Below are 26,019 nucleotides of genomic sequence, written 5' to 3' on the forward strand. Positions count from 1 at the left end.
GAGTAAGGGAGTTTGGTTAAATGGGGAAGGAGGTGTTTCTTTTATTTTTCTACCTTTCCTCAGCCTCCAGTAGCTGGCTCTTACTTTGCTACAAGGGAAAAAGCTGAATGAAAGCCATAGGAGCCAATAAAGTAGTGGAGAGAGAGAGAAAGAGAGAGCTGAGAGTTTACAGGAAAAAAGCTAAAAGTGACATCACAGGAGCCCCGTAAGTTGATTGGTTGGTAAGTATAGGCTTTTCAGGACTTGGCCCAGAGGAGACAATTGGTGATGTGACAGGTGAGTTATTATGTTATACCATGCTGTAGGAAACACTTCATTTGAAATTTAAGGTACATCAGTGCAGTTCAGCCACGTGAAACATCATGCAGGCACAAAGTGCCCTCAATGACATCATCTGCAGGAAGTATCACCTGCTACAGAAACTTGAGCTCCGGGTTTTGGAACACGAGTGGTGGCTGGAGTCACTGTGGCACATCCGCAAGGCTGGGGATTACATGGGTAGCATGTTTGGAAAGGTGGTCACACCGCAGCTAAGAAGTGCATAGGCAGAGAGGGAATGGGTGATGCCAGAGTATCTAAAAGAAACTGGCAGGCAGTGCAGGAATCCTCTGAGGTGCTCTCGCTCTCTAACCACTTTTCCATTTTGCATGCTGGTGGGTGAGATGGTTCCTCAGGGCAAGAGCCAAGTTTGTGGCACCATGGGCGGCTCAGCTGCACAGGAGGGTAGGACAAAAAAGTTGAAGTGCTACAATGGAAGGGGGTTCCATAGTTAGGGGAGCAGACAGGCGTTCCTGTAGCCGTAGATGTGACTCCAGGATGGTGTGTTCCCACCCTGGTGCCAGGGTCAAGGATGTCAGACCTCGGCTGCAGGACATTCTTTTGGGGGAGGGTGAACAGCCAGAGGTCGCGATCCACACTGGGACCAATGACATAGGTAGGAAAAGGGATGAGGTCCTGTAAGCAGATTTTAGGGAGTTAGGAAGGGAATTAAAAAGCAGGACCTCAAGAGCAGTTATTTCAGCATTTATCCCAGTGCCACATGCTGATGAGAAGAAGTACAGAAAGATTGAGCAGTTCAAATAACAAAGAAAAGTACATCACAGGAACAGGCCCTTTGGCCCTCCAAGCCTGCGCCGATCATATTGCCCGTCAAACTAAAACATTTTGCACTTCCGGGGTCTGTATCCCTCTATTCCCATCCTATTCATGTATTTGTCAAGCTGCCTCTTAAACACCACTATCGTACCTGCTTCCACCACCTCCTCTGGCAGTGAATTCCAAACACTCACTACCCTCTGCGTAAAAAACTTGCCCTGCACATCTCCTCTAAAGTTTTCTCCTCTCACCTTAAATCTATGTCCCCTAGTAATTAACTCTTCCACCCTGGGAATAAAGCTTCTGACTATCTCCTCTGTCCATGCCATTCATAATTTTGTAAACTTCTGTCAAGTTCAACACATGACTGGAGAAATGTAGTAGGAGGGAGGGCTTTAGGTATCTGAGACATTGAGACCGGTTCTGGAGCAGGGGGAACCTGTACAAGTTGGATGGGTTACACCTTAACAGGGCTGGGACTAATGTCCTCGTGGGGAGGTTTGCTGGTGCTGTTGGGGAGGGGATCCTGAGGGGAAATTCAGAGTGGAGAGGAGAAAAACTGGCAGTGGGAAGTAGAGGAGTATTAACTGATAAGGAGGATATATCAAAGAGTAGCAACAAGGTAAATAGAATACTTGGAGAGATTGATAGAATTAGAGTAGGCAATAGCAAGTCATGACACAGGGTCAAAAAAAGGGGGAAAGTGAAAAAGCCTAAATCAGCGTTAATGTGCATGTATGTGAACGCATGGATTGTGATTAATAAGATTGGTGAACTATAGGCACAGGTTGACAAGTGGAATAATGATATTATTGCTATAACAGAGACCTGGCTCAAAGAAGGGCAGGACAGGGTGTTAAATATTCATGGGTACAAGGTGTTTAGGAGAGACGGGAAAGGAAGAAAAGGGTGGGAGTGGGTGCCAGTGTTAATTAAAGATGGCATCACAGTACTGGAGAGAGCGGATGTTCCAGATGGGTCAAGGGCGAAATCTCTGGTTAGAGGTAAGGAATGAAAAAGGTGCAATAACATTGGTCAGTATAATATACAGACCACCAGCTAGTGGAGGGGATGCAGAGAAACAAATTTGTAAAGAAATTACAGAGAAGTACAAGAATTATAGAGTAATCATGATGGGGAACTTCAATTATCCAAATATAGACTGGGATAGGAACAATGCAAAGAGACAAGAGGGGCGAGAGTTCCTGGAATGTGTTCAGGGTAATTTTCTGCAGCAGAATGTTTCTGGTCCAACAAGAGGTCAGGCACTGTTGGGCCAGGTTCTGGGGAATGAGTTGACCCAAGTGGATCAAATATCAGTAGGGGGAGCATTTAGGGGACAGTGAACAGTGACCATTGTATCATAAGGTTTAGGTTGGCCATGGAAAAGGACAAGGAACAACCCAGAGCAGGGATAATTAATTGGGGGAAAGCCAACTTCTATGGAATGAGATTTGAGAGAGGTTTTTTTTTAATTAATTCACAGGATGTGGGCTTTGCTGGCTGGGCCAGCATTTATTGCCCATCCCTAGTTGCCCCTTGAGAAGGTGGTGGTGAGCTGCCTTCTGGAACCGCTGCAGTCCCTGTGGTGTAGGTACACCCACAGTGCTGTTAGGGAGGGAGTTCCAGGATTTTGACCCAGTGATAGTGAAGGAACGGCGATATATTTCTAAGTCAGGATGATGAGTGACTCACAGGGGAACTTCCAGGTGGTGGTGTTCCCATGTGTCTGCTGCCCTTGTCCTTCTAGATGGTAGCGGTCATGGGTTTGGAAAGTGTAGGTGTACAGTTGGAATCAATTGTTGTCAGAAAAGACACAGGCTGAACAATGGGCCACCTTCAAAGAAAAAGTATTGCAGGCAATGTCAAGGTATATTCCCTTGAAGGGGAAAGGTAGGACAAATAAAGCCAGAGCACCCTGGATGACAAGAGAAATAGAGATGAAGACGAAAAGGAAGAAGTGCATGTACAACAGATGTCAGATGGAAAATACAATGGAGAATCAGGCTGAATACAGAAGGACTGGGGGTGGGGGGGTGAAAAACCTAAAAGAAAAGCAAGAAGATAGCATGAAAAAAAATTGACAAATAACATAAAACGGAATCCCAAGGTCTTCTATAAACATATCAATAATATAAATGTGGTAAAAAGAAAGAGTAAGGCCGATTAGGGATAAAAAAAAAGGACATGTGGAGGTAGGAGAAATAGCAGAGATATTAAACGAGTACTTTGCATCTGTCTTTACAGAGGAAGAAGATGCTACCCAGGCTGATGCAAGAGAGAAGATAACTGGTACACCAAAAGAATTTACAACTGAGATGGTGGTGGTGTTGGAAAGGCTGTCTTTACTTAAAACGGATAACGTACCAGGACTGGATGAGATGCAGCCAAAGGTGCTGCAGAAAGTGAGTGTGGAAATTAGAGAGGCGCAAGTGATAATCTTTCAGTCTTCCTTAGACACAGGGGAGGTGCAGGAGGACTGGAGAATTGTGAATGTTACACCCTTGTTCAAAAAGGGGTGCAAGGATAAAGCCGGCAACTACAGGCCTGTCAGTTTGACCTCAGTGGTAGGGAAACGTCTGGAAACTATATTTCGGGACAAAATCAATAGTCACTTGGACAAGTGCAAGGTAATTAAGGAAAGCCAACATGGATTCATTAAGGGAAAATTATGTTTAACTAACTTGGAGTTTTTTGAGGAGGTAACAGAGAAGGGCTTTGCTGTTGATGTGTTGTATATGGATTTTCAAAAGGCATTGTGAGCAAAAGGGGAAAGTAGGCACTTGGATAAGCAATTGGCTGAGTGACAGGAAACAGAGTAGTGATAAATGGTTGTTTTTCAGATTGGGAGAAGATTTGTATGGAGTTCCCCGGGGGTCAGTGTTGGGACCCTTGCTCTTCCTGATATATATTAATTATCTATCCTGTGGTGTTCAGGGCATGATTTCAAAATTTGCAAATGATACGAAGATTGGAAACATTGTCAACTGTGATGAGGGTAGTCTTGAACTTCAAAAGGACACAGACATGTTAGTGGATTGAGCACAAGTGGCAGGTGAAGTTCAATGCAGAGAAGCACAAGGTGATTCATTTTGGTAGGAAAAATATGGAGACACATAAAATAAAGGGAGAAACTCTAAAAGAGGTGCAGGATCAGGGGGACGTTGGTGTATATGTATATAAGTCATTGAAGATAACAGGGCATGTTGAGTGGGTGGTTAATAAAGCACATTATTAATATTAATATATAATAATTACATACTAATCTTAGGCTATATTCACAGGAGCATTGAGTACAAGAGTTAGGAGGCCATGTTGAACTTGAATATGACACTAGTCAGGCCTCATCTGGAGCACTGCATCCAGTTCTGGGTGCCATACTTGAGGAAGGATGTGAAGGCATTGGAGAGAGTACAGAGGAGATTCACAAGAATGATTCCCAGGATGAAGAACTGTAGCTATGATGATAACTTGAAGAGGTTAGGTCTCTTTTCCTTGGAGAAAAGAAGGCTGAGAGGAGACTTGATAGAGGTATTCAAGATCCTGGGGAGTGTGGACATGGCAAATAGTGAGAAACTGTTCCCACTCAAGAGAGCATCAAGAGCAAGAGGTTATAGATTCAAAATAATTGTCAAAAGGTGTAAAAGTGAGGTGAGGAAAATTATTTTTCACTCAGAGGTGGTTGGAGTCTGGAACAAACTTGCTACAAGGGTGGTGAAGGCAAGTTCGATCGAAGTATTCAAAAGGGAATTGGTTGCTACCTGAAAAGAAAGAATGTGCAAGGTTACAGGGGTAAGGCAGGGGAGTGGGGCTAGATAGAATGCTCTTTCAGAGAGCCAGTACAAACATGATGGGCCGAATGGTCTCCTTCTGCACTGTAAAGTTTCTCTGTGACAAAAACTCCTTGGGCTCTCTGCTCCTGTACTCCCTTTAGAATTGTAGCCTTTATTTTATGTTATCTTGTGCCGTTATCCATACCAAAATGTATCACTTCACACTGCTCTGGTAGGCAATCAAGCATGTGACGAAACCTCAGGCGAAATCATCCCAGATTTGCACTAAGTGCAGTAGCGGCTGTGTAAATCCACCAGCCGCAATGGCGGATCTTCACTCTGTATCATCCCCTTCCCACCTCATAAATGATGCAGTCACAGGAAACATGCTGTCTCGTTGGTGGGCCGCCTCCATCTTTCTCGCCACGCCATTATCTCGCTGCTTCCTCACTCCAGGCATCATATTTAAACTGCAGCCATGTGCAGTTCTCAATGTTTGCAGCCCAGGACTGCTCCAGTGAAGACATGACCCCAAAAGCCAAAAAGAGTGCATCTCCTCAACTCAGTGACACATTCCCGGGGTGCCTTTTGGATGCCGTGGAAGCCCGCCGATGTCCTCTGGCCACCGGAGGAGGCCCATCAGTCTCACCACTCCGGCTTGGGAGGCAGTGGTCAGTGCCAATGCTGCACACAAAAGGTTGGACACCCAGTGCAGAAAAAAGGTGAATGATCTCATCCGTGTCACCAGGGTAAGGCAACCATCTCATCATTCTCAACTCACATTCACAGGGATCTCAGTCACTGCCAATTCAGGAGGCATCATCACTCGCTCTCTTACACATACACCCACATCTCCACTTGACCTTATCTCCTCTGGAGATCTCCTCTTCATCCTGTCCATGGCTCCACTCAGTACACGCGCATGCCTAGTATCCTTCCCATTTGGCCTGACATGCGCTTTGCTCACACTCTTTCCATCTGTCTTTATGCAGGATAAGATTGCATACAATCAACGTGAGAGGTCTCAGACCGGGGGGGGGGTGGAGTGCCGGACATCAAGGTCCGCACTCTGTTCGAGAGTCACGCATTGCAGCTGGCCGGAGAGGATGTGGGCCAGTCCTGCGACAAAGGTGAGGTCGGCTGCAAGCATCCGCGTGGGATCCTGCACCAGATCATCCCTCTGTCAACACTACTCTGTGTCCACTGTTCTGTGTGTAACGCAGCTGCCAAGCACTTTCTCTCCTAGGCACATCTGCTATGACGCCCTCAGGCAACCTGACCCCAACTCCATTGCCAAAAGCACCTCAGATGAGGACCCTGAAGGCAGAACCATAGGACACTCGTCCCGACACCCACCCACACCCTCCATCAGCACAGCCACACACACCTCGGTGGGAACTAGACGAAGAGCAGTTTCGGAATCTCAATCCGGTGAGAACAGCACACAATCTGCTCCTCAGCAGGTGAAGGCAGGGGCGTCCAAGGCTGCTGGCACTCAGGGACCTGAGGCAAGGAATCTGCTGAGTCTGAATCAGATGATGAGCCTCTGGACTCGGTCTTCAGTCAGTTGTTGGAGCTATAAAGACAAGCACAGGGACATCAGGAAGGGAAGTCTGATGCACTCCTCAGATCGCTAGGGATGATGGAGAAGTCCGTCCGCCTTCGTTCTGAGGTGATAGTCCCGGCATGCCAACGCACCAAGGTCAACACTGGCAGGGTGGCTGCCGCCATGGAGACCTTGGTCCAGGACATTGGTCCTGCACTACTCCGTGTGCTCCTGTGTTACTCCGTGTGCTCCTGTGCTACTCCGTGTGCTGACGCCATAGTTGGCCTCCAACAGGGGTGTGGGGCAGCTCAATCTCACTCCAGCTACCCCTTCTCCTCAAGAAGTCAGCCATGGGCTGTTAGGCACCCACAGGGAGGAGGACTAGCCACCCCAGGGTCATTCACACAGGCGACTCCAGGAATGTCCGGCCAATCTTCATGTGACCCCATCATCTCCAGCTCCACAGGCCAAGGAGGTTGCACTTGGCCCACACCAAGCTACCCAAAGCAGGCCAGGGCCCCCCACAGGACACTCACCAAGGTCATCATAGACAGGGTGTAGCAATCAACAGGCTGTCTCCACCTCCACTGTGGCTATCGGGGGAGCGCCAAGACATAGCGGCAGGGTTAGGAAGATGTAGTTGCACCATGTGGGCACAGGGGTTAGTCACTTATACATAATGTTCACTATTGTAAATAAACTCCCAAGAATGTCTCATTGTCTATGGCTCCTTGTAATGATCAGTGCTCGTGCCATTCAGATGTGAAACCTTGGTTCCTGCACAAGATAAAGGTGTCTCAGTCCAGGGCCTGCCCTGGTGCAGTGTGTAACCTTCAGAGCAAAGTGATGGTCCAGCGTGCACCTTGATGGTGCTGGTCATTGCTGCCAGAATGTCGTAGGCAGGCGTCACAGAGTTCCATCATTCTCTGTGAGCTCTCAGCACCTTTGAGGTGGGGCTGGCCCCCATCTCTTCAGCATCTGTGTCCGGTGACGCTGTGCTCCTGAAGGGTACAGGTGCTGAAGGCTGCCAAAGGATCAAGTGCACTTAAAGTTTCACAGCTCATCTCCATATGACATGACCCTGATCACAGGGCACAAGCAAGCTACCATCAGCCACACAGCCCAGGCGTTCACAGAGGCTACGTGAAGATCTATGGAGTGACCTCACTGCAGGTCATCATCACCCTCCCGGAATCTTGTGACTATTAGGGCCTCCACGACATCTCCATGACATGAGCCTGAGCACTGAGGGTATGTGCACTGCCATCAGCCACACAGTGTCAAATGTTCACAGATGCAAGGTGAGAAAGTCAGGACTGTTCTCACTTGCAGCTATTAGGGCCTCAGGAGCACACCTGCCTCATCTGGCCAGTGCAATGGTCTCATCACTGGCATCTTTGTCTTCGAGGGCCTCATCACTTTCATCCTCTTCAAAGTTCTCCTCATCGGAGGATATGTGCAGCTCTTCCATCTCCTCCTCAGCCAGGTCCTCCCCCCATTGCATGGCCAGGCTGTGGAGCATGCAGCGAGCTACAATGATGCACACCACCCTCTGGGGACCATATTGTAGTGCTCCACCAGACCTGTCAAGGCTCCGGAACCTCAAATGCTTATTGTTTGCTCCACCAAGGTCTGGGTTGAGGCCTGAGCCTTTTTAAACCATCTCTCTGCTACAGTCTCAGACTGCCACACAAGCATCATCAGCCATGTCCTCTGTGGGTAGCCCTTGTCCCCGAGGAGCCAACTTTGCAGCCTCTTTGGGCCCTGGAAAATGTCAGGGATCTGAGACCTGCTGAGGATGTAGGAGTTGTGGACAGTCCCTGGAAATTGTGCACCAACCTGTAGGATGAGTTTGTGGTGGTTGCAGACGGCTGAACATTCAGTGAGTAGAAGCCCTTGCAGTTGACATAGTGGCTTGCTTGTTGCTACAAAGATCTAAGCACCACCTGAGTGTACTCAATGGCACTCTGCAGCTGTGGAAAACCAGAGATCACTGCAAATCCCAGCGCTCTTGCTTCCTGACCTGCCTGATCCCAGTAGAAATGCAAAAAGTTCTGTGCCTTTGCAAAGATGGCACCCAAGACCTCCTGGATGCACTTGTGGATGCAGGCTTGCTAGATCCCACACAGGTCACCTGTGGAGCCCTGGAAGGAGCCAACTGCATAAAAATTGAGCACCAGGGTCACTTTCACGGCCACTGGCAGTGGATGCCCTCCATGTCCTCGTGACACCAAATTATGCAGCAGGTGGCACATGTAACTGACCAGTTCCCTAGATATGCATGGTCTTTGGCAATTCTTGTTCTCAGTCATCTGCAGGAATGACAAGCGCTGTCTTTAGGCCCTGGGTCTAGCAAGATGTTTACAAACAACAGCTCGCTATGGATCTTGAGCTGTGTGTGCAGAAGGCCCTGCTGCACCTTCAGCGAGGCTGGTGCTCCTTGCTTTGCTGAGCCAGGTGCCTCCACCACTCTCTTCTTCTTCTCTGCTTCCTGTCAGCCATGAGGCAGATCGCTGAATCACCAGGATCCATGATCCTGATGCTCTCCTCCTGCAGGATCAAAGAGAGAGACGAAAGCAAAATACTACAGATGCTGGAAATGTGAAATAAAGGGAGAAAATGCTGGAAAAACTCAGGAGGTCTGACAGCATCTGGGGAAAGACAAACAGTTAATGTTTCAAGTCGATATGACTCTTCAGAGCTAAAGAGGAGTAGAAATGTGATGGAATTTATACTGTTTAAGGGGGGTGGAGCAGGTAAAGCAGGATAGGAGGTCAGCAATAGGTGTGGGGGCTATGGGGAGATTGACAAAGATGTCATGGACACAAGACAAAGGGAGTGTTAATGGTAGTGAAGACCAAAGAAGGTACTGATAGTGGCATAAAGAATGTGTTAATAGCAGAACAACATAGAATAAGTAACAGACGGCCCCTTGGGGGGTGGTGGTGGAGACGGAGCGGTGGTTGGGGAAAATGGATAAAAATGAGGAATAAGAAAAGGGATAAAACAATAAATTTTTTAAAAAAATGAAAACAAATAAAAATGAAATTACATTTTTAAAAAGGGGTTATTTTTTAATCCGTTTATTTTTATTTATTTATTTTTATTCATTTATTCTTGTTTCATCCCCTTTTTATCCCAATTCCGATCCTTTTTCCCCCACCATCACCCCCTCCCCCCACCCCACTCCCAAAAGGGCCATCTGTTACTTGTTCATGTTATTCTTTCCAGAGCGCTGACTCTTGTTCTGCTATTATCACGTTCTGCTTTCTTACCTTTGCCACTGTCAGCACCTTTTTTTAGCCCTTCCCACCACCGTTAACACTCCCTTTGTCCTTTTGTTCGTGACATCTTCGTTAACCTCAACTTAACCCCCAGCCATTTCTGGCCTTCTACCCAGGTTCACCTGTTCCACCCCTCTCCCTTAAACAGTATAAATTTCATCACATTTCTACTTCTCTTTAGCTCTGAAGAGTCATACGGACTCAAAATGTCAATTCTGTTTCTCTCTCCACAGATGCTGTCAGACCTGCTGAGTTTTTCCAGTATTTTCTGTTTTTATTTCAAAGAGAGACACTCGTGGGTTAACATATGTCTCCTAGGGACCTCTCCTGGTCAAGTTTCCACCTCCGGCTGCATCTCAAGGCCCCCTTCATGCACGCCGGAGAGTACTGGCCACCACGTGATGGCATCATGGCTGTCCGAAACCCCACCCACCTATGCCCCACTCCACTTGACCAACGGGCGGCAGCTTTGGCCACTGGCCTGCATGCTGTTCTGTCAGCTCAGACACAGGCATTTTCCTAACTCACAGTGCAAGGCTGCAGTGTTAGCTTCAACCATGAGGGACACTGATCCAAAACTGAATAAAGACATTACAAAGGGCTGTGAGGACCTCCAGCAGTGACTGCACCATGGCCCCTTTCACAAGGGGATTCTACAACTTGCCCAGTCGGACAATTGTACTGCAGCCCCTTAAAACACACATTAAATTGCAGCCTGTGCCTGAGGGGTGAAAGGTTCTGGAGCATTTGGTGGAACTATCATGCTTTTGCATTGCTTGAATGGCAGAAATGCTTCAGAGACCCAACTCCAAGTCAGTGTCAATGGAGCTGCTGCTGAACGGTCTCAGCTGTGGAAGAATACCCACTTTAGACAAGCTTTTCCAAGCGCGTGGCCACTTCTCTCTCTCTTTCCCAACCACCCCCCACACGATGTCTTTGCTGCCTTGCCCCAGCACCGCACTGAAAACCAGCTGGGGAAAAAGCAACTCGCCTGTGCCCCCCCGCCGTCAAATGTGCGGAGCCTCTTCCTTAATGTCTGTAGGGCAACCCTCGCGAGTGCTGAGCAAGGTTGTGTACATTCACCTCCGAATTCCCCTCAAAGTTCAGGTCGTCAGGTACATGCCTTTTAAAGACCATAAGACATAGGAGCAGAAATTAGGCTATTCAGCCCATTGAATCTGCTCCGCCATTCAATCACGGCTGATAAGTTTCTCAACCCCATTCTCCTGCCTTCTCCCCGTAACCTTTGATCCCCTTACCAATCAAGAACCTATCTATCTCGGTCTTAAATACACTCAATGACCTGGCCTCCACAGCCTTCTGTGGCAATGAATTCCATAGATTCACCACTCTCTGGCTAAAAAAGTTTCTCCTCATCTCCGTTCTAAAAGGTCTTCCCTTTACTCACAGGCTGTGCCTCAGGCAGTCACGAAGAACACCGTTCTGAAGTCACGCTGACATGGGGGGTGAATTTGACGTGGGTTAGGAGTCTGGCATGCAGACACAATGATGAGATGCAAATACATTAAAATGAAGTTCCCCATGTTGGACGGTGGAAAACACAGCCCACCATTGATGGGCCGAGCGGACGATTGCAAACAGATTTCATGAGGGGGGGGTAAAACTGATTTTTGGCCTTCTCGTCTTATTGTCCGCTCTGGCCGTCAAACGCACCCACAGCCAATGGAAGCAAACAATTCCAGCCCTCCAGGAATATATCCAATCAGAGCTGGCAACCTTTATGGTAGTTGCTGACTGGTAAGCAGGAGCTGGGTTGATATCAGCCCCCCCCACAGACCTCCACCCGCTCTTTCTTCCACCCACCATCACCCTGGCCAAACCCTGGAATACTAATAGAGACCAACTAGCCCAACAGAGACTGGAGCTCAACATGGGAATTCCTCCATAGCTTTGTATTCTCCAGCCCTACAATCCTCCAAGGTTTCTGCGCTCCCCCAATTCTGACATCTCGCGCAACTCTGATTTTAAACACTCCACCAATGGCAGCCATGTCTTCAGTTCCTTAGGCTCTAAGCACTGGAATCCTTTCCAGAAAGCTGTCTGTTTCTCTCTCCTTCTTTAGGGCATTGCTTGAAACTTACCATTTGACCAGCTTGCCTTAATATGGCTAGGTGTAAAATTAGATTTGATATTGTCCTTGTGCAGCACCTTGGGAAGTTTTACCATCTTAAAAGTGCGATGTAAATGCAAGCTGTTGTTGGGCTGCGTCATGTTCTCAGTCAGATGTTAGATTAAGGCCACGTTCTGTTTGTTCAGACAGAAGGTGAAGAATGGCACCCTTGTGGTTCTGGGATTGGATTATGGCCCCAGGGTTTGAATCCCAAATCTGATGCAAATAGCAGTGATCGGGACATGAGACATGGAACCAGGAATGAGGCTGTAAACAGTTGGGGAAAGCATGATGGTTCAAAAAGAATGATATGGTGCACTCTCTCCTGCCCACCTGCACAACCTATACAGGTCAGTCCAAATCTCTCTCTCGCCATCTCTCCCTCTCTTCTCACCTTTTCACAGACACTGACCAGGTGATATTCACCACCAAGTGTTATGCATGGAGCCCTCGTGAGTGGGTGAGGTACAGGAAGGAAATAGGAGGCTGCAGAACCCAGGCACCAGCACCTTGAGCAGGAAGGATATTGGAGGGAAATTGCTTTAATAAAACCTGCCAGACTGGTATGAGGAGTGAATTCATTGTGCAACATCAAACAATGATATCACTCGTGTTCTGGGATCATGTTACAGTTGAGTCCAGACACGTCCAGAACAAAGCTCTTACTGTCAGCATCTGATATTAACCTTACTTGGGAACACTGTGCAAGCTCCCACATTCACCACGTCCCACAATTATTTAATCTGAAAATTCAAACCACTGTTAAATTTTGGTTAGATACAGAGTAAAGCTCCCTCTACACTGTCCCCATCAAACACTCCCAGGACAGGTACAGCATGGGGTTAGATTTAGAGTAAAGCTCCCTCTACACTGTCCCCATCAAACGCTCCTAGGACAAGTACAACAGAGTAAAACTCTCTCGACACTGTGCCCATCAAATTCTCCCAAGGCAAGGGGGCCAATATCCTGGGGGGGTTACCATTGACCAGAAACTGAACTGGACTAGCCATATAGACACTGTGGCTGCAAGAGCAGGTCAGAGGTTAGGAATCCTGCAACGAGCAACTCACCTCCTGAGTGCCCAAAGCCTGTCCACCATCTACAAGGCACAAGTCAGGAGTGTGATGGAATACTCCCCACTTGCCTGGATGAGTGCAGCTCCCACAACACTCGAGAAGCTTGACACCATCCAGGACAAAGCAGCCTGCTTGATTGGCATCACATTCACAAACATTTACTCCTTCCACCACCGACGCACTGTAGCAGCAGTGTTTACTACCTACATGATGCACTGCAGTAACTCACCAAGGCTCCTTAGACAGCACCTTCCAAACCCACGACTACTACCATATAGAAGGACAAGGGCAGCAGATAGATGGGAACACTACCAGCTGCACGTTCCCTTCCAAGTCACCCACCATCCTGACTTGGAAATATATCACCGTTCCTTCACTGTCGCTGGGTCAAAATCTTGGAACTCCCTCCCTAACAGCACTGTGGGGGTACCTACACCACATGGACCGCAGCGGTTCAAGAAGACAGCTCACCATCGCCTTCTCAAAGGAAACTAGGGAGGGCAATAAATGCTGGCCCAGCCAGGGAAGCTAACATCCCGTGAATTAATAAAACAAAAGGTACAACACAAGGTTCGGTACAAAGTAAAGCTTCAGCTGTACCAATGATCGCACTAAGCCAAAACTGCCAATGACATTAGCAAGGAGCAGCATATAGATGTGGACAAGGTGACATTATGTGGGTACCTTTGGAAGTGATAATGCTGGGACAGGGAGAGAAGCTGATGCTAGAGTTACCCTATATCTTCATTCCTATTATCTTAGCACAGTCCGTGTGATACTGGCTCTCCCAGAGAGGAGAGGGTGGCTGCATAGAGGAGAGGTTAAGGATGACACACCAGATTGACAGTGACAGAGGATATCATTCTTGCCTTTAGCCAGGGTGGTCTTCATGAGCAGAAGGAAGGTTAAGAGTTTGAAAGAGGGACATTTGGCTCATGTGGGCATTGACTGGGAAACAGGAACCCAAGGGAGCCTTAGAGAACAAATGAAGGTTAATAAGCAAGGCCATCATTAAACAGGTCAAATGGGCTCAGGAGGAGGGCATACAAGTGATGACAGGGATGGAAATTATCAAGCTGGGAGGAACATTAAAACAGGAAGTGCATCTCATTGAAGTGGTGTGTTCTATCAGAACAGGACAGGAGGAGAAAAATTGTAAAGTGATGGGAGCTCACAGTTAGGGTGAGGTGGGAGATGAGAGACAACAAGGAAGAGGAGATTAGTATCAGAATGGTTCAGTGGGTTGCATTCTCACCTCTGAGGAAGAAGGTTGTAGTTTCAAACCACACTTCACAGGCTTGAGCACATAATCTAGGCTGACATTCCAATACAGCACTGAGGGAATCCAGCACTGTTGGAGGTGCTGTCTTTTAGACTAGATGTTAAACTGAGGCCCAACTGTCCTCTCGGGTGAACATAAAAGGTTCCATGACCACTATTTCAAATAACATCTGTGGGGTTCTCCCTGGTGTCTTGGTCAATCTTATCCCTCAACCAACATTACTAAAACAGATTATCTGGTCATTAATGCATTGCTGTTTGTGGGAGCTTGCTGTGCACAAATTGGTTGCTGTGTTTCCAACATTACAACTACGCTTCAAAAGGGCTTCATTTGCTGTAAAGCTCTTTGAAACATCTTGAGATTGCGCAAGGTGCTATATAAATGCAAGTCTTACTTTCTTTCAGCCTTAAAGCCAATGCTGTTCACATTTGGTGCTGGAGGTATGGGTGGAGAATTGGTATCAATTAGAATTAAGAGGCATTTCTGTTCTGGAACGGTGAGATTTGAGGTAAAATTCCCATCAACCATCCCAGTAACATGCCTCCACCCAACTTTGGAACACCATCCCCAGTTGAGCCACCATTCTGTGGCCTTTCTCAATCTGCCAGTTTAGTAAACCATGGTGGTTTTCTGCTGTTTCAGTCAGGCCACATTAATTTTATGCCAATCCTTAAGCAAAAAAAGACATGAATCCCTTTAGTTTAAAGTGCATTCTTACTCTGGATCCGCGAGGCATAAGAACTGTGATTGTTTGTAGTTTGCTGAATGAATTGTGGATCTGTGACAAAGGCTTGTAAATTATCCAACTTTATCTGCATTTTAAAGATGCTATGATTTGGGTTTGAATTGTCTCATTAAAAAGATCAAACTCTATCCTTTGATCAAATGATATTTCCTTTGATGGCAAGGCCTTGGAGATTTACTAGAATGACACAAGTGATGAGGGACCTGGGCTACAGGGAGAGTTTGGAATAGCTGGATTTGCTCAGAACAGAGGAGGTTAAGCAGAGATTTAATAGAACTGTTCAAAAAGTATGATAGGTTTTGATAGAGTAAATAAGGAGAAGCTATTACCAGTGACAGGAGGGTTGGTAACCAGAGGACACAGAATTAAGATAATTGGCAAAAGAACCAGAGGGAAGATGAGGAGACTTTTTTTAAACACACCAAATTGTGGTGATCTGGATTTCAATACCTGAAAAGGTAGCAGAAGCAGATTTGGTAGTAACTTTCAAAGGGGAATGGGGTAAATACTTTGTAAGGAAAAATGTGCAGGAGGGGGAAAAGAGCAGGGGAGTGGAACTAATTGAAAAGGCTGGCACAGGTACAAGGTGCCAAAGGACACCCTCTTCACTTCTAAACTGTTAGGATTCTAGAAGATCAATGTGTTTCTGTGACTTAATTAACTGCTTGGTTCATTTGATGAATAATAATAAATAGTTCTATTGCTTGAATTGGTCACAGATGCAAATCAAAAATGCACCTAGACACCAATTCATACACACACTTCTTCTGTAATATGTGGGAGGTGTGCATGGAGAACTACTGCTCAAAAGAAATTAGCTGAAGTTGTGAACATTGGAACCTAAAAGGGTAAACACTGGAATTTGAAACAGGCCACAACAAAATCTCCTTCTCACCCCCTGACCAAGGGATGTTGCACAATGAGCCAAAGCCAAGGAGTTAGTGACCAGGGTTTTGTTCAGAGAACCCACTGCAACTTTTATATTCCATCCACAAAAAACTCCTACCCACTTGCATTTTAATATTTGAACATTCAATTTTACCATTTGCGCTTTACATTAATTGCCAATAAATATATCAGACTTAAATTTGGAAATTCCAGTTTAACCCTGCACCCCCCACCTCAGTAAGACACATATATCTCTTCAGTATCCCTACGCAATTTCCTCTGCCTCCATCACTATTAAATCAGAAAATAAATGACACTTACTGAGTGCACTCTGCAGCCTTTCCATTGTTCTGATATTCCACAATGCACTGAATTAACTGGTTGTTTTCATCAAGTAACTGAAATCAGACATTACACTTTTAGTCACAGATTCAGGGTAATCAAATTCTCACATGGCACAGAACCAAGGAGCCACAAGTAGTCCACACAACCCAGTGCTGACGTATAGCTGTACAGCTAGACCAGAAGGTCTCCAGTCTGGATTAGCCACTGTCAGTCACAAATAACAATAAAAATATTATAATTGGTCTCAGTATCCCTGATCTAGTGAATGTGGAAGGGAATAGTAATGCCGCTGGACTTGTCATCCAGAAGCCGAGGCTAATGTTTTGGGGACATGGGCTCAAATACTACCACAGCAGCTGGAGGAGTTTAATAATAATAATTAATAAATCTGGAATATAAAGCTAGTCTCAGTGTTGGTGACCGTAACAACTATCATCAATTGTTGTAAAAACCCATCTAGTACACTAAAGTCCTTTAGGAGAGGAAATCTGCCTTCCTTATCTGGTCCAGCCTCCATGTGATTCCAGACCCACAGTAATATGGTTGACTCTTGACTACCCTCTGAAATGACCTGGCAAGTCACTTAGTTTAAGGGTAATTAGGGATGAGCAACAAATGCTGGACTTTCCAGATGCTCACACTCCATGAAAAAAATGAAAGAGACAAATCAGCCAGGTGTCTCCTTCCGAACTGCTACACAGGAAGCTGAGTTTTAAGATGCTTCATACAGTCAGATCAGCTGATTCTCTGAATCCAGCTCCTTTTCATCATTGTTGTTTTTTTGTATATGAATAATTTACAATGAATTCCTTTGAAATTGTAGCCACTGTTGCTTTGTGTGGAAACGCGACAGCCAATTTGGACACAGCAAGACCCTACAAACAGCAGAGAGATAACTGACCAGTTAATGTGCATTTCGGTGCCAGCTTCAGAAGGATTGTTGATCATGGAATCTTCTACCTCCTTCTGAAGAGCTAAACACCCTTAGTTGGGCTGAAAGGCCTTTTCCCACTGCTGTAGCAGGAACTAGGGATTCAACCTACTCTTCTTCTAAATAGTAGCCATGGGATCTTTTTACATCCACCCAAGAGGGCAGACAAGGCTTTGGTTTCACATCTGATCTGAAAGACAGCACCTCTGACAGTGCATCACCCCCTCAATATTGCAATAGGAGTGTCTGCCTGGATTATGGGCTCAACTTTCATTGTCGCTGCTTCATCAATGACCTTCCCCCCAATCATAAGGTCAGAAGTGGGGATGTTCGCTGATGATTGCACAGTGTTCAGCACCAATCCCAGCTCCTCAGATACTGAAGCAATCCATGTCCAATTGCAGCAAGACCTGGACAATATCCAGGCTTGGGCTGACAAGTGGCAAGTAACATTCATGCCACACAATGCCAGGCAATGACCATCTCCAACAAGAGAGAATCTAACCATCGCCCCTTGACATTCAATGGCATTACCATCACTGAGTCCCCCACTATCAACATCCTGGGGGTTACCATTGACCAGAAACTAAACTGGACTAGCCATATAAATACCTTGGCTGCAAGAGCAGGTCAGAGGCTGGGAATTCTGTGGAGAGTAACTCACCTCCTGACTCCCCAAAGCCTGTCCACCATCTACAAGGCACAAGTCAGGAGTGTGATGGAATACTTCCCACTTGCCTGGATGAGTGCAGCTCCCACAACACTCAAGAAGCTCGAACACCAGGACAAAGCAGCCCACTTGATTGGCACCACATCCACAAACATCCACTCCCTTCACCACCGATGCACAGTAGCAGCAGTGTGTACCATTTACAATATGCGCTGCAGCAACTCACCAAAGGTCCTTCAACAGCAACTTTCAAACCCACGACCACTACCACCTAGAAGGACAAGGGCGGGAGACACATGAGACCACCACCTGCAAGTTCTCTCCAAGCCACTCACCATCCTGACTTTGAAATATATCACCGTTCCTTCACTGTCACTCTGTCACAATCCTGGAACTCCCTTCCTAATAGCACTGCGGGTGTATCTGCACCACATGGACTGTAGCAGTTAAAGGCAGCTCACCAACACTTTCTCAAGTGAATTGGGGATGGGCAACAAATGCTGGCCCAGTCAGTGACACCTACATCCCATGAAAGATAAAAGACATTCTGGAAAAGACAACAGACAGGAGAGTTGGGTCACACAAACACCAAGGGCTGATTGGCCTCTTCTGTGCTGTATAGTTGGGGCGCAATTTAATCAGGCTGCTCACTGTATCCATTCTTAACTTGTCAGATTTCACCCCCTCTTCCCCATTCTGCTCTGACTGTTTTTTCATTCATTCGCAGCATGTTGCTGCCAGTGAGGCTGGTATTTATTGCTCATTCCCTGGTTGCCTCAAGAATCTCACTGGAACACAAAACTCTGAGGAGGTTTGACAGGGCAGATGTTGAAAGGCTGCTTTCCCTGGCTGTCCAGAACTAGGGGCTCACAGTCTCTAGTTAAAGGATTTAAGACTGAAAATGAGAAGAAACTTCTTCACTCAGAGGGTTGTGATTCTTTGGAATCCTCTGAGCCAGAAAATTGTGGATTCTCAGTTAATGAGCATATTCTTGGCTGAGGTGATAGATTTGTGGCTACTAAGGAGGTCATGGGGTATGGGATAGCACGGGAAAGCGGAGTAGATATCAATCAGCCACAAACATATTGAATGACAGAACAGGCTTGAGGGGCCGAATGGCTTTCCCCTGCTCCTAGGCCTTATGAGCAGGTGATGGTGAGCTGCTGTGGGGAGTAGCAGTTTTTATATGGATGAGTGGCTTAAGACAATTTAGAGGACAGGTAAGAATCAACCAGATGTGTGTGTGTGTGTGTGTGATTGGAGCTGATTAATTAAACAGCATTTCCTAGGTGAAGCCTGGTGGAGCAGGTTGGATTTTACACTGCCCCAAGTTTCAATTAACCTGAGAAGCAGCTGGAAATTTTTCATCCAGTTTTCAGTCCCCAGAGGTTTGTAGTTTCCAGTAGAAATCAATAGGCAGCAGCAGAACCCAGACAGCAGAGACAAATAGGTGACTAAAGCGCTTAAACTAAATAAAGCTGCTGAATAGAACTGGTGAGAAAAACTTGTTATACAGCACTCACTTGCATTTGTATTAGCACCTTAGTCACATTCTTGTGTGAATTAAGGTTATTGATTGCACCTGACCCACTCTAAACAATTCTCAACAGCTCATTTTGACATACTATTCAACTACGTGTGGCGTCACAGCCAAGCCAATCTTCTCAGCCAGCCCCATCTTGCAGAGAATGGGGTACAGGAACAGAGCATGAGGAGACCATTCTGCCCCTCTAAGCTGTGCTACCATTCAATTAGATCATGATCCGTACCTTTTTACCCTCTTTGACCAGCTTTTGCTCCATACCCCACCCCTTGTCTGAAAGTCCAGACGTCAAAATTAAGCATTCAGCCCGATGTCTTCCCTGGAGGTTTCCTGCCTTTTAATATTTCAGAAAGCGGGGGGAACTCAGCACTGCCAATGTTTATAAACCTAATGTGGGGGCCTGGGACTGTCCCGTTAAATCCGAGCGGTCGGGCGTTTGAAACGAATAAATCTTCCGTTTCACAGCCGGCGGAGCGGGGCAGAGTGCGTGCGGGCGGGCGGGCGGCGAAGTTTAAATCCGCCGCAAACAAAAATCAAAATATAAAATTAAAATTAGTAATGAAACCGCCGCGGGGCCCAGACTCCGGCCTCCCTCCCTCCCTCCGGCCTCCCTCCCTCCCTCCCTCCCTCCCTCCCTCCCTCCGGCCTCCCTCCCTCCCTCCCTCCGCCCTCCCTCCGGCCTCCCTCCCTCCCTCCCTCGCCTCCCTCCTCCCTCCCTCCCTCCCTCCGGCCTCCCTCCCTCCCTCCCTCCGCCCTCCCTCCCTCCCTCCGGCCTCGCTCCCTCCCTCCCTCCGCCACCCTCCCTCCCTCCCTCCGGCCTCCCTCCCTCCCTCCCTCCCTCCGGCCTCCCTCCCTCCCTCCCTCCGGCCTCCCTCCCTCCCTCCGGCCTCCCTCCCTCCCTCCCTCCGGCCTCCCTCCCTCCCTCCCTCCGGCCTCCCTCCCTCCCTCCCTCCGCCCGCGGCCTCCCTCCCTCCCTCCGGCCTCCCTCCCTCCCTCCGGCCTCCCTCCCTCCCTCCCTCCGGCCTCCCTCCCTCCCTCCCTCCGGCCTCCCTCCCTCCCTCCGCCCGCGGCCTCCCTCCCTCCCTCCGGCCTCCCTCCCTCCCTCCGGCCTCCCTCCCTCCCTCCGGCCTCCCTCCCTCCCTCCCTCCCTCCGGCCTCCCTCCCTCCCTCCCTCCGCCCTCCCTCCGGCCTCCCTCCGCCCGCGGCCTCCCTCCCTCCCTCCCTCCCTCCGCCCGCGGCCTCCCTCCCTCCCTCCGCCCGCGGCCTCCCTCCCTCCCTCCGCCCGCGGCCTCCCTCCCTCCCTCCCTCCCTCCGCCCGCGGCCTCCCTCCCTCCCTCCCTCCCTCCGCCCGCGGCCTCCCTCCCTCCCTCCCTCCCTCCGCCCGCGGCCTCCCTCCCTCCCTCCGCGGGCTCCGGCCTCGGGGCTGATGAAGCGCCGGGAAGCCCGAATCCCCACAGCAACTGGGGCCGAGACCAGGCCCGAGACCCGGGGGCCGGGAGAGAGTGAACGCGGGAGACCCCGCGCCCGGGCCCCGCACCCCCTCCCGGGCCCCCGGAGACCCGCTCCCCCCGCACCCGGACCCGGACCCTCTCTCCCCCCGGGCCCCGCACCCCCTCCCGGGCCCCGCACCCCCTCCCGGGCCCCGCACCCCCTCCCGGGCCCCGGAGACCCGCTCCCCCCGCACCCGGACCCGGACCCTCTTCCCCCCGGGCCCCGCACCCCCTCCCGGGCCCCGCACCCCCTCCCGGGCCCCGGACCCCCTCCCCCCCCCCTCACCTTCTGGATTGTCGCCTGGTTAATTTCGCATTTCCCCCGCAGTCTCTGAGGGACGAAAACCACCGACATCCCGCGGGAGGAGCCGGAGCCGCAGCCGGAGCCGGAGCGGCCGCTCCGAGTGGATCCCGGATCCCGGATCCCTGATCCCTCCCGATCGGGTCTCCCGTCAGCTGCTGCTCCTCCTCCTCCTCCCTCACTCACACTCACTCACCTCCCTCACTCCCTCCCCTCAGCTCCTCCTCACTCACTCACACTCACTCACCTCCCTCACTCCCTCCCCTCAGCTCCTCCTCCTCCTCCCTCACTCACACTCACTCACCTCCCTCACTCCCTCCCCTCAGCTCCTCCTCCTCCTCCCTCACTCACACTCACTCACCTCCCTCACTCCCTCCCCTCAGCTCCTCCTCCTCCTCCCTCACTCACACTCACCTCCCTCACTCCCCTCAGCTCCTCCTCCCTCACTCACACTCACTCACCTCCCTCACTCCCTCCCCTCAGCTCCTCCTCCTCCTCCCTCACTCACACTCACTCACCTCCCTCACTCCCTCCCCTCAGCTCCTCCTCCTCCTCCCTCACTCACACTCACTCACCTCCCTCACTCCCTCCCCTCAGCTCCTCCTCCTCCTCCCTCACTCACACTCACTCACCTCCCTCACTCACTCCCCTCAGTTGCTCCTCCTCACTCACACTCACTCACTCACCTCCCTCACTCCCCTCAGCTGCTCCTCCTCCTCCTCACTCACTCACACTCACTCACCTCCCTCACTCCCTCCCCTCAGCTCCTCCTCCTCCTCCCTCACTCACACTCACTCACCTCCCTCACTCCCTCCCCTCAGCTCCTCCTCCTCCTCCCTCACTCACACTCACTCACCTCCCTCACTCCCTCCCCTCAGCTCCTCCTCCTCCTCCCTCACTCACACTCACTCACCTCCCTCACTCACTCCCCTCAGTTGCTCCTCCTCACTCACACTCACTCACTCACCTCCCTCACTCCCCTCAGCTGCTCCTCCTCCTCCTCACTCACTCACACTCACTCACCTCCCTCACTCCCTCCCCTCAGCTCCTCCTCCTCCTCACTCACACTCACTCCCCTCAGCTGCTGCTCCTCCTCCTCCTCACTCACACTCACTCCCCTCAGCTGCTGCTCCTCCTCCTCCTCACTCACTTCCCTCAGCTGTTCCTCCTCACTCCCTCAGCTCCTCCTCCTCACTCACTCCCCTCAGTTGCTCCTCCTCACTCACACTCACTCACTCACCTCCCTCACTCCCCTCAGCTGCTCCTCCTCCTCCTCACTCACTCACACTCCCTCACTCACTGACACAGCCGCAGCCTCTCCCTCCCCTCTCTGTGTTTGTCTCTGTCTCTGTCTCTCTCACTTCCAGCCGGGCTGCTCTCCAGCGCCTCCCCGAGATCTCGAGCACAAACTGCAGGGGGTGGGGAAACTGTCCGCAGGGGATCGGGGATCCCAATCCCCCAGCACCAAACAGCTGACTGCCCCCACCAAACACTGCGCTCGGGGGCTTCCAGTAATCGCAGTTTGGTTTTTAAGGCATCTAACTCCCTTTAAAAATGAAGTATGAATCTGCTTCAGCGACAGTGCGAGGGGAATGTCACGTTCTAACCACCTACATAAACAAATATCAGGCTTAGGACACAACTACTGTGGGGAAAGGTATAAAAAGAGCGGTGGAATGTACAGCAGCCCGGGGTCACTATCAACCACACAAGGAGGGTGCAGCAAGCTAGGATCACCATGAAGTGGAGTGGGAACAGTGTAAAGCAAGTCAGGTTTCACTGTGAACTGAACAGGGGAGTGTACAGGGAGATCACTGAGAGCCGCAGACCAGGAAGGGCGTGAACCAAGTCGGGAGCAGCACTGGGAAGCAGACTGGGAGGCACACGCAGCAGGTCAGGATCACCCAAGAAACAGGAGCAAGGGGAAACCAAATTGCCCATCAAGCCAACACAGCCATGGTTCATCTTAGGCTTCAACCACATGTTCCCATCCACCCAGTGGCGGGGGGTGGAGGGAGGAGGACCTCCTCGTGAACCTGCTCCTGGGCCTGGCCAAGTTAGCCATCAACAGGTCCAGGCAGCCGGCGATCGAGGGGGTCGTCTGACCCGACTGCCCCACTTCCGCGGCTACGTTCGCGGCCAGGTGTCCCTGGAGAGGGAGCACGCGGTGTCTGCCGGCATTATCAACCCTGTTAATCACATTTTGGTTTGATGTAAATTTCCTTTAAATTTTGTCTTTGGTTTTGCAGTGACCGTAACTTAGGGGCTGCATTTAATTTATCCCTTGTTTTGTTAATTTAGTTTAATTGTTTGACTCCAAAAGAGATATGTGTTCCTATCCACTCCCCATGTCCCTTGATTCCCTGAGACGGCAAAAAAATCTCTCAGCCTTAAATCTATTCAATGATGCCAAAGCATCCAAACCCTCTGGGGTAGAAAATTCCAAAGCTTCACAACTCTTTGAGTGAAGTAATTTCTCCACATCTCAGTCCTAAATGATCGGTCCTTTATCCTGAGACTGTGCCCCCACTGATTCGCTGACCAGTGGAAACAATCTCGCAGCATCTACCCCATCAAGCAAATCAGAAGCTTGTAGGTTTCAATGAGTCTGGAGATTATAGGCTCAAACTACACATCCTCTCATCAAAGGACAATCCCCTCATCCCAGGGACTAATTCACTGAACCTTTGATGGATACCTCCAATGTGTGGAGACCAAAACTGCACACAGTATTCCAGATGTGGTCTCACCAAAACCCTATACAATTGTAGCAAGACTTCTTTAGTCCTGTACTGCAATTCCCTTGCAAAAGGCTAACATGCCATTTCCCTCCCTGACTGTTTGCTTTTCTTACATGCTGGCTTTCTGCATTCCTTGTCTGAGCACACTCAATTCACTCTGAACATCAACATTTACAAGTTTCACACTTTTAAAGAATATTCTGCCTTTTGATTCTTACAATCCCACACAATATTCCATCTGCCATCTTGTTGGCCGCTTATTTAAGCTGGCCATGTCCCTTTGCAACCTCTCTTGTCCTCCGCACAGCTAATCTCTCCACCTAGCTTTGTATCAGCAAATTTAGATAATTACTCAGCCTCTACAATCTATGCTAATGGCTTAGGTGAAAAAAGCTAAGGCCCCAACACCGATCTTTGCTGCACCCAGAGTCACAGCCTAACTTGAAAATGCCCTGTTAACACCCAATCTTTGCCTCTTATCTTTTCATCAATCCTCGATCAATGCAAATATATTACCCCCAGCTCCATGAGCCCTTGTCTTTTGTGTGGCACCATATTCAATGTCTTTTGGAAATAATAAATTTGTCACACAGGAGTTCCCTTTTGTAAAACCGTGCTGATTTGTTCTAATCATACTATACTTTTCTAAGTGCATTGTTAAGAAGTCCTTAAAAATAGATTCCAGCATCTTCCCGCTTGATGTTAAACTAACTATAAAAAGGCATATGAGACATTTGCCTTTATTGGCTGAGGCATAGAATATAAGAGCAGGGAGGTTATGCTGGAACTGTATAAAACGCTGGTTAGGCCACAGCTAGAATACTGTGTGCAGTTCTGGAATTCACATTATAGGAAGGATGTGCTTGCACTAGAGAGAGTGCAGAGGAGATTTACCAGGATGTTGCCTGGGCTGGAGAGTTTTAGTAATGAGGAGAGATTGGATAGACTGTGGATATTTTCCTTGGAGCAGAGGAGATTGAGGAGGGGCATGATTGAGGTGTATAAAAGTAAGAGGGGCATAGATAGGGTAGACAGGAACTTTTCCCCTTGTTGGAGAGATCAATAGATTTGGCATAGATTTAAGGTAAGAGGCAGGAGATTTAGAGGGGACATGAGGAAGAATTTTTTCACCCACAGGGTGGTGGGAATCTGGAACTCACTGCCTGAAAGGGTGGTAGAGGCAGAAACCCTCATAACATTGAAGTATTTGGATGTGCACTTGCAAATGCCATGGGCCTAGTGCTGGAAAATGGAATTAGAATAGTTAGGTACCTGTTTGACCGGTGCAGACTCGATGGGCCGAATGGCCTTTTTCTGTGCTGTAGACCTATATTACTCCCCTGTAGTTCTGTTTTCTTTCTCCCTCCTTTCTTGAAAAGCAGTGTTACGCTTGCCAACTTCCAATCTGATAGGACTATTCCTCATCTAAGGAATTTTGGAAAATCATAGCTAGCACATTCACCAGGTTCAATCAAGTGATGAAAATGAAGAATGTGCAGGGTTATGGGGAGATGGTGGGAGAATGGCACTCAATGAATTACTCATTCGGAAAGCAGGCACAGACACAATGGAAAGAATGACTTCCTTCTGTACTATCAAATTCTGTGATTAAATCTCTCTTGCTATCTTTTTTAGAACCCTAGGGTATAGGCCATCAAGTCCCAGGGATTTTTCTGATTTTAGTCCCTTAGTTTCTCCAATATTTTTTCACTGCTGTCATTAATAATTATAATTATCTTTTTAGCCCCAGGCTTGCCCTTTATTTCTGGTATGCAAGTTGTATTTTCTACTGTGTAGAGACACAAAATATTCCTCAGATAATATCACCACCTTCAACACCGCTTTGTCCTTTTGTCTGTGACACCTTTTGGTTATCTCCACCCATCACTGGTCCTCTATCCAGCTGTACCTGTCCCCCCTCCCCCACTTAAACTAGCTTATATTTCACCTCTTCTATTTTTACTTAGTTCTGCTGAAGAGTCATTCGGACTCCAAATGTTAACTGTGTTCCTCGCCACAGATGCTGCCAGATCTGCTGAGTTTTTCCAGGTATTTTGTTTTTGAGACAAAATATTTGTTCTTGAGACAAAATATTTGTTCAAAATCTCTGCCATTTCCTCATTCCCATGAAAGTTTTTACTGTCTTTGCTTCCAAGGGCCCAACATTTACTTCAGATA

The 26,019-nt window shown here is 48.7% G+C and overlaps 1 protein-coding gene across 6 annotated transcripts in view; it reads right to left on the reverse strand.

Moving 5' to 3' along the window:
• The window catches only part of LOC121280459 (protein SSXT-like), a 51,708-nt gene extending 30,422 nt beyond the window's left edge, over positions 1-21,286 (reverse strand). The window contains exons 1-2 of one of the 6 annotated variants that reach the window (XM_041192481.1): positions 21,086-21,286; positions 16,142-16,218 (exon numbers count right to left, since the gene is read on the reverse strand). In XM_041192481.1, the coding sequence (XP_041048415.1) occupies positions 16,142-16,218; positions 21,086-21,154 (146 nt within the window). In that variant the 5' untranslated portion in view covers positions 21,155-21,286. The remainder of the gene's footprint in view (positions 1-16,141; positions 16,219-21,085) is intronic. The other 5 variants (XM_041192477.1, XM_041192480.1, XM_041192476.1 and 2 more) reach the window with 5 other exon arrangements.
• Positions 21,287-26,019: the final 4,733 nt, after the last annotated feature.

Source organism: Carcharodon carcharias, chromosome 7 (assembly GCF_017639515.1).
Source record: "Carcharodon carcharias isolate sCarCar2 chromosome 7, sCarCar2.pri, whole genome shotgun sequence".
NCBI lineage: Eukaryota > Metazoa > Chordata > Chondrichthyes > Lamniformes > Lamnidae > Carcharodon > Carcharodon carcharias.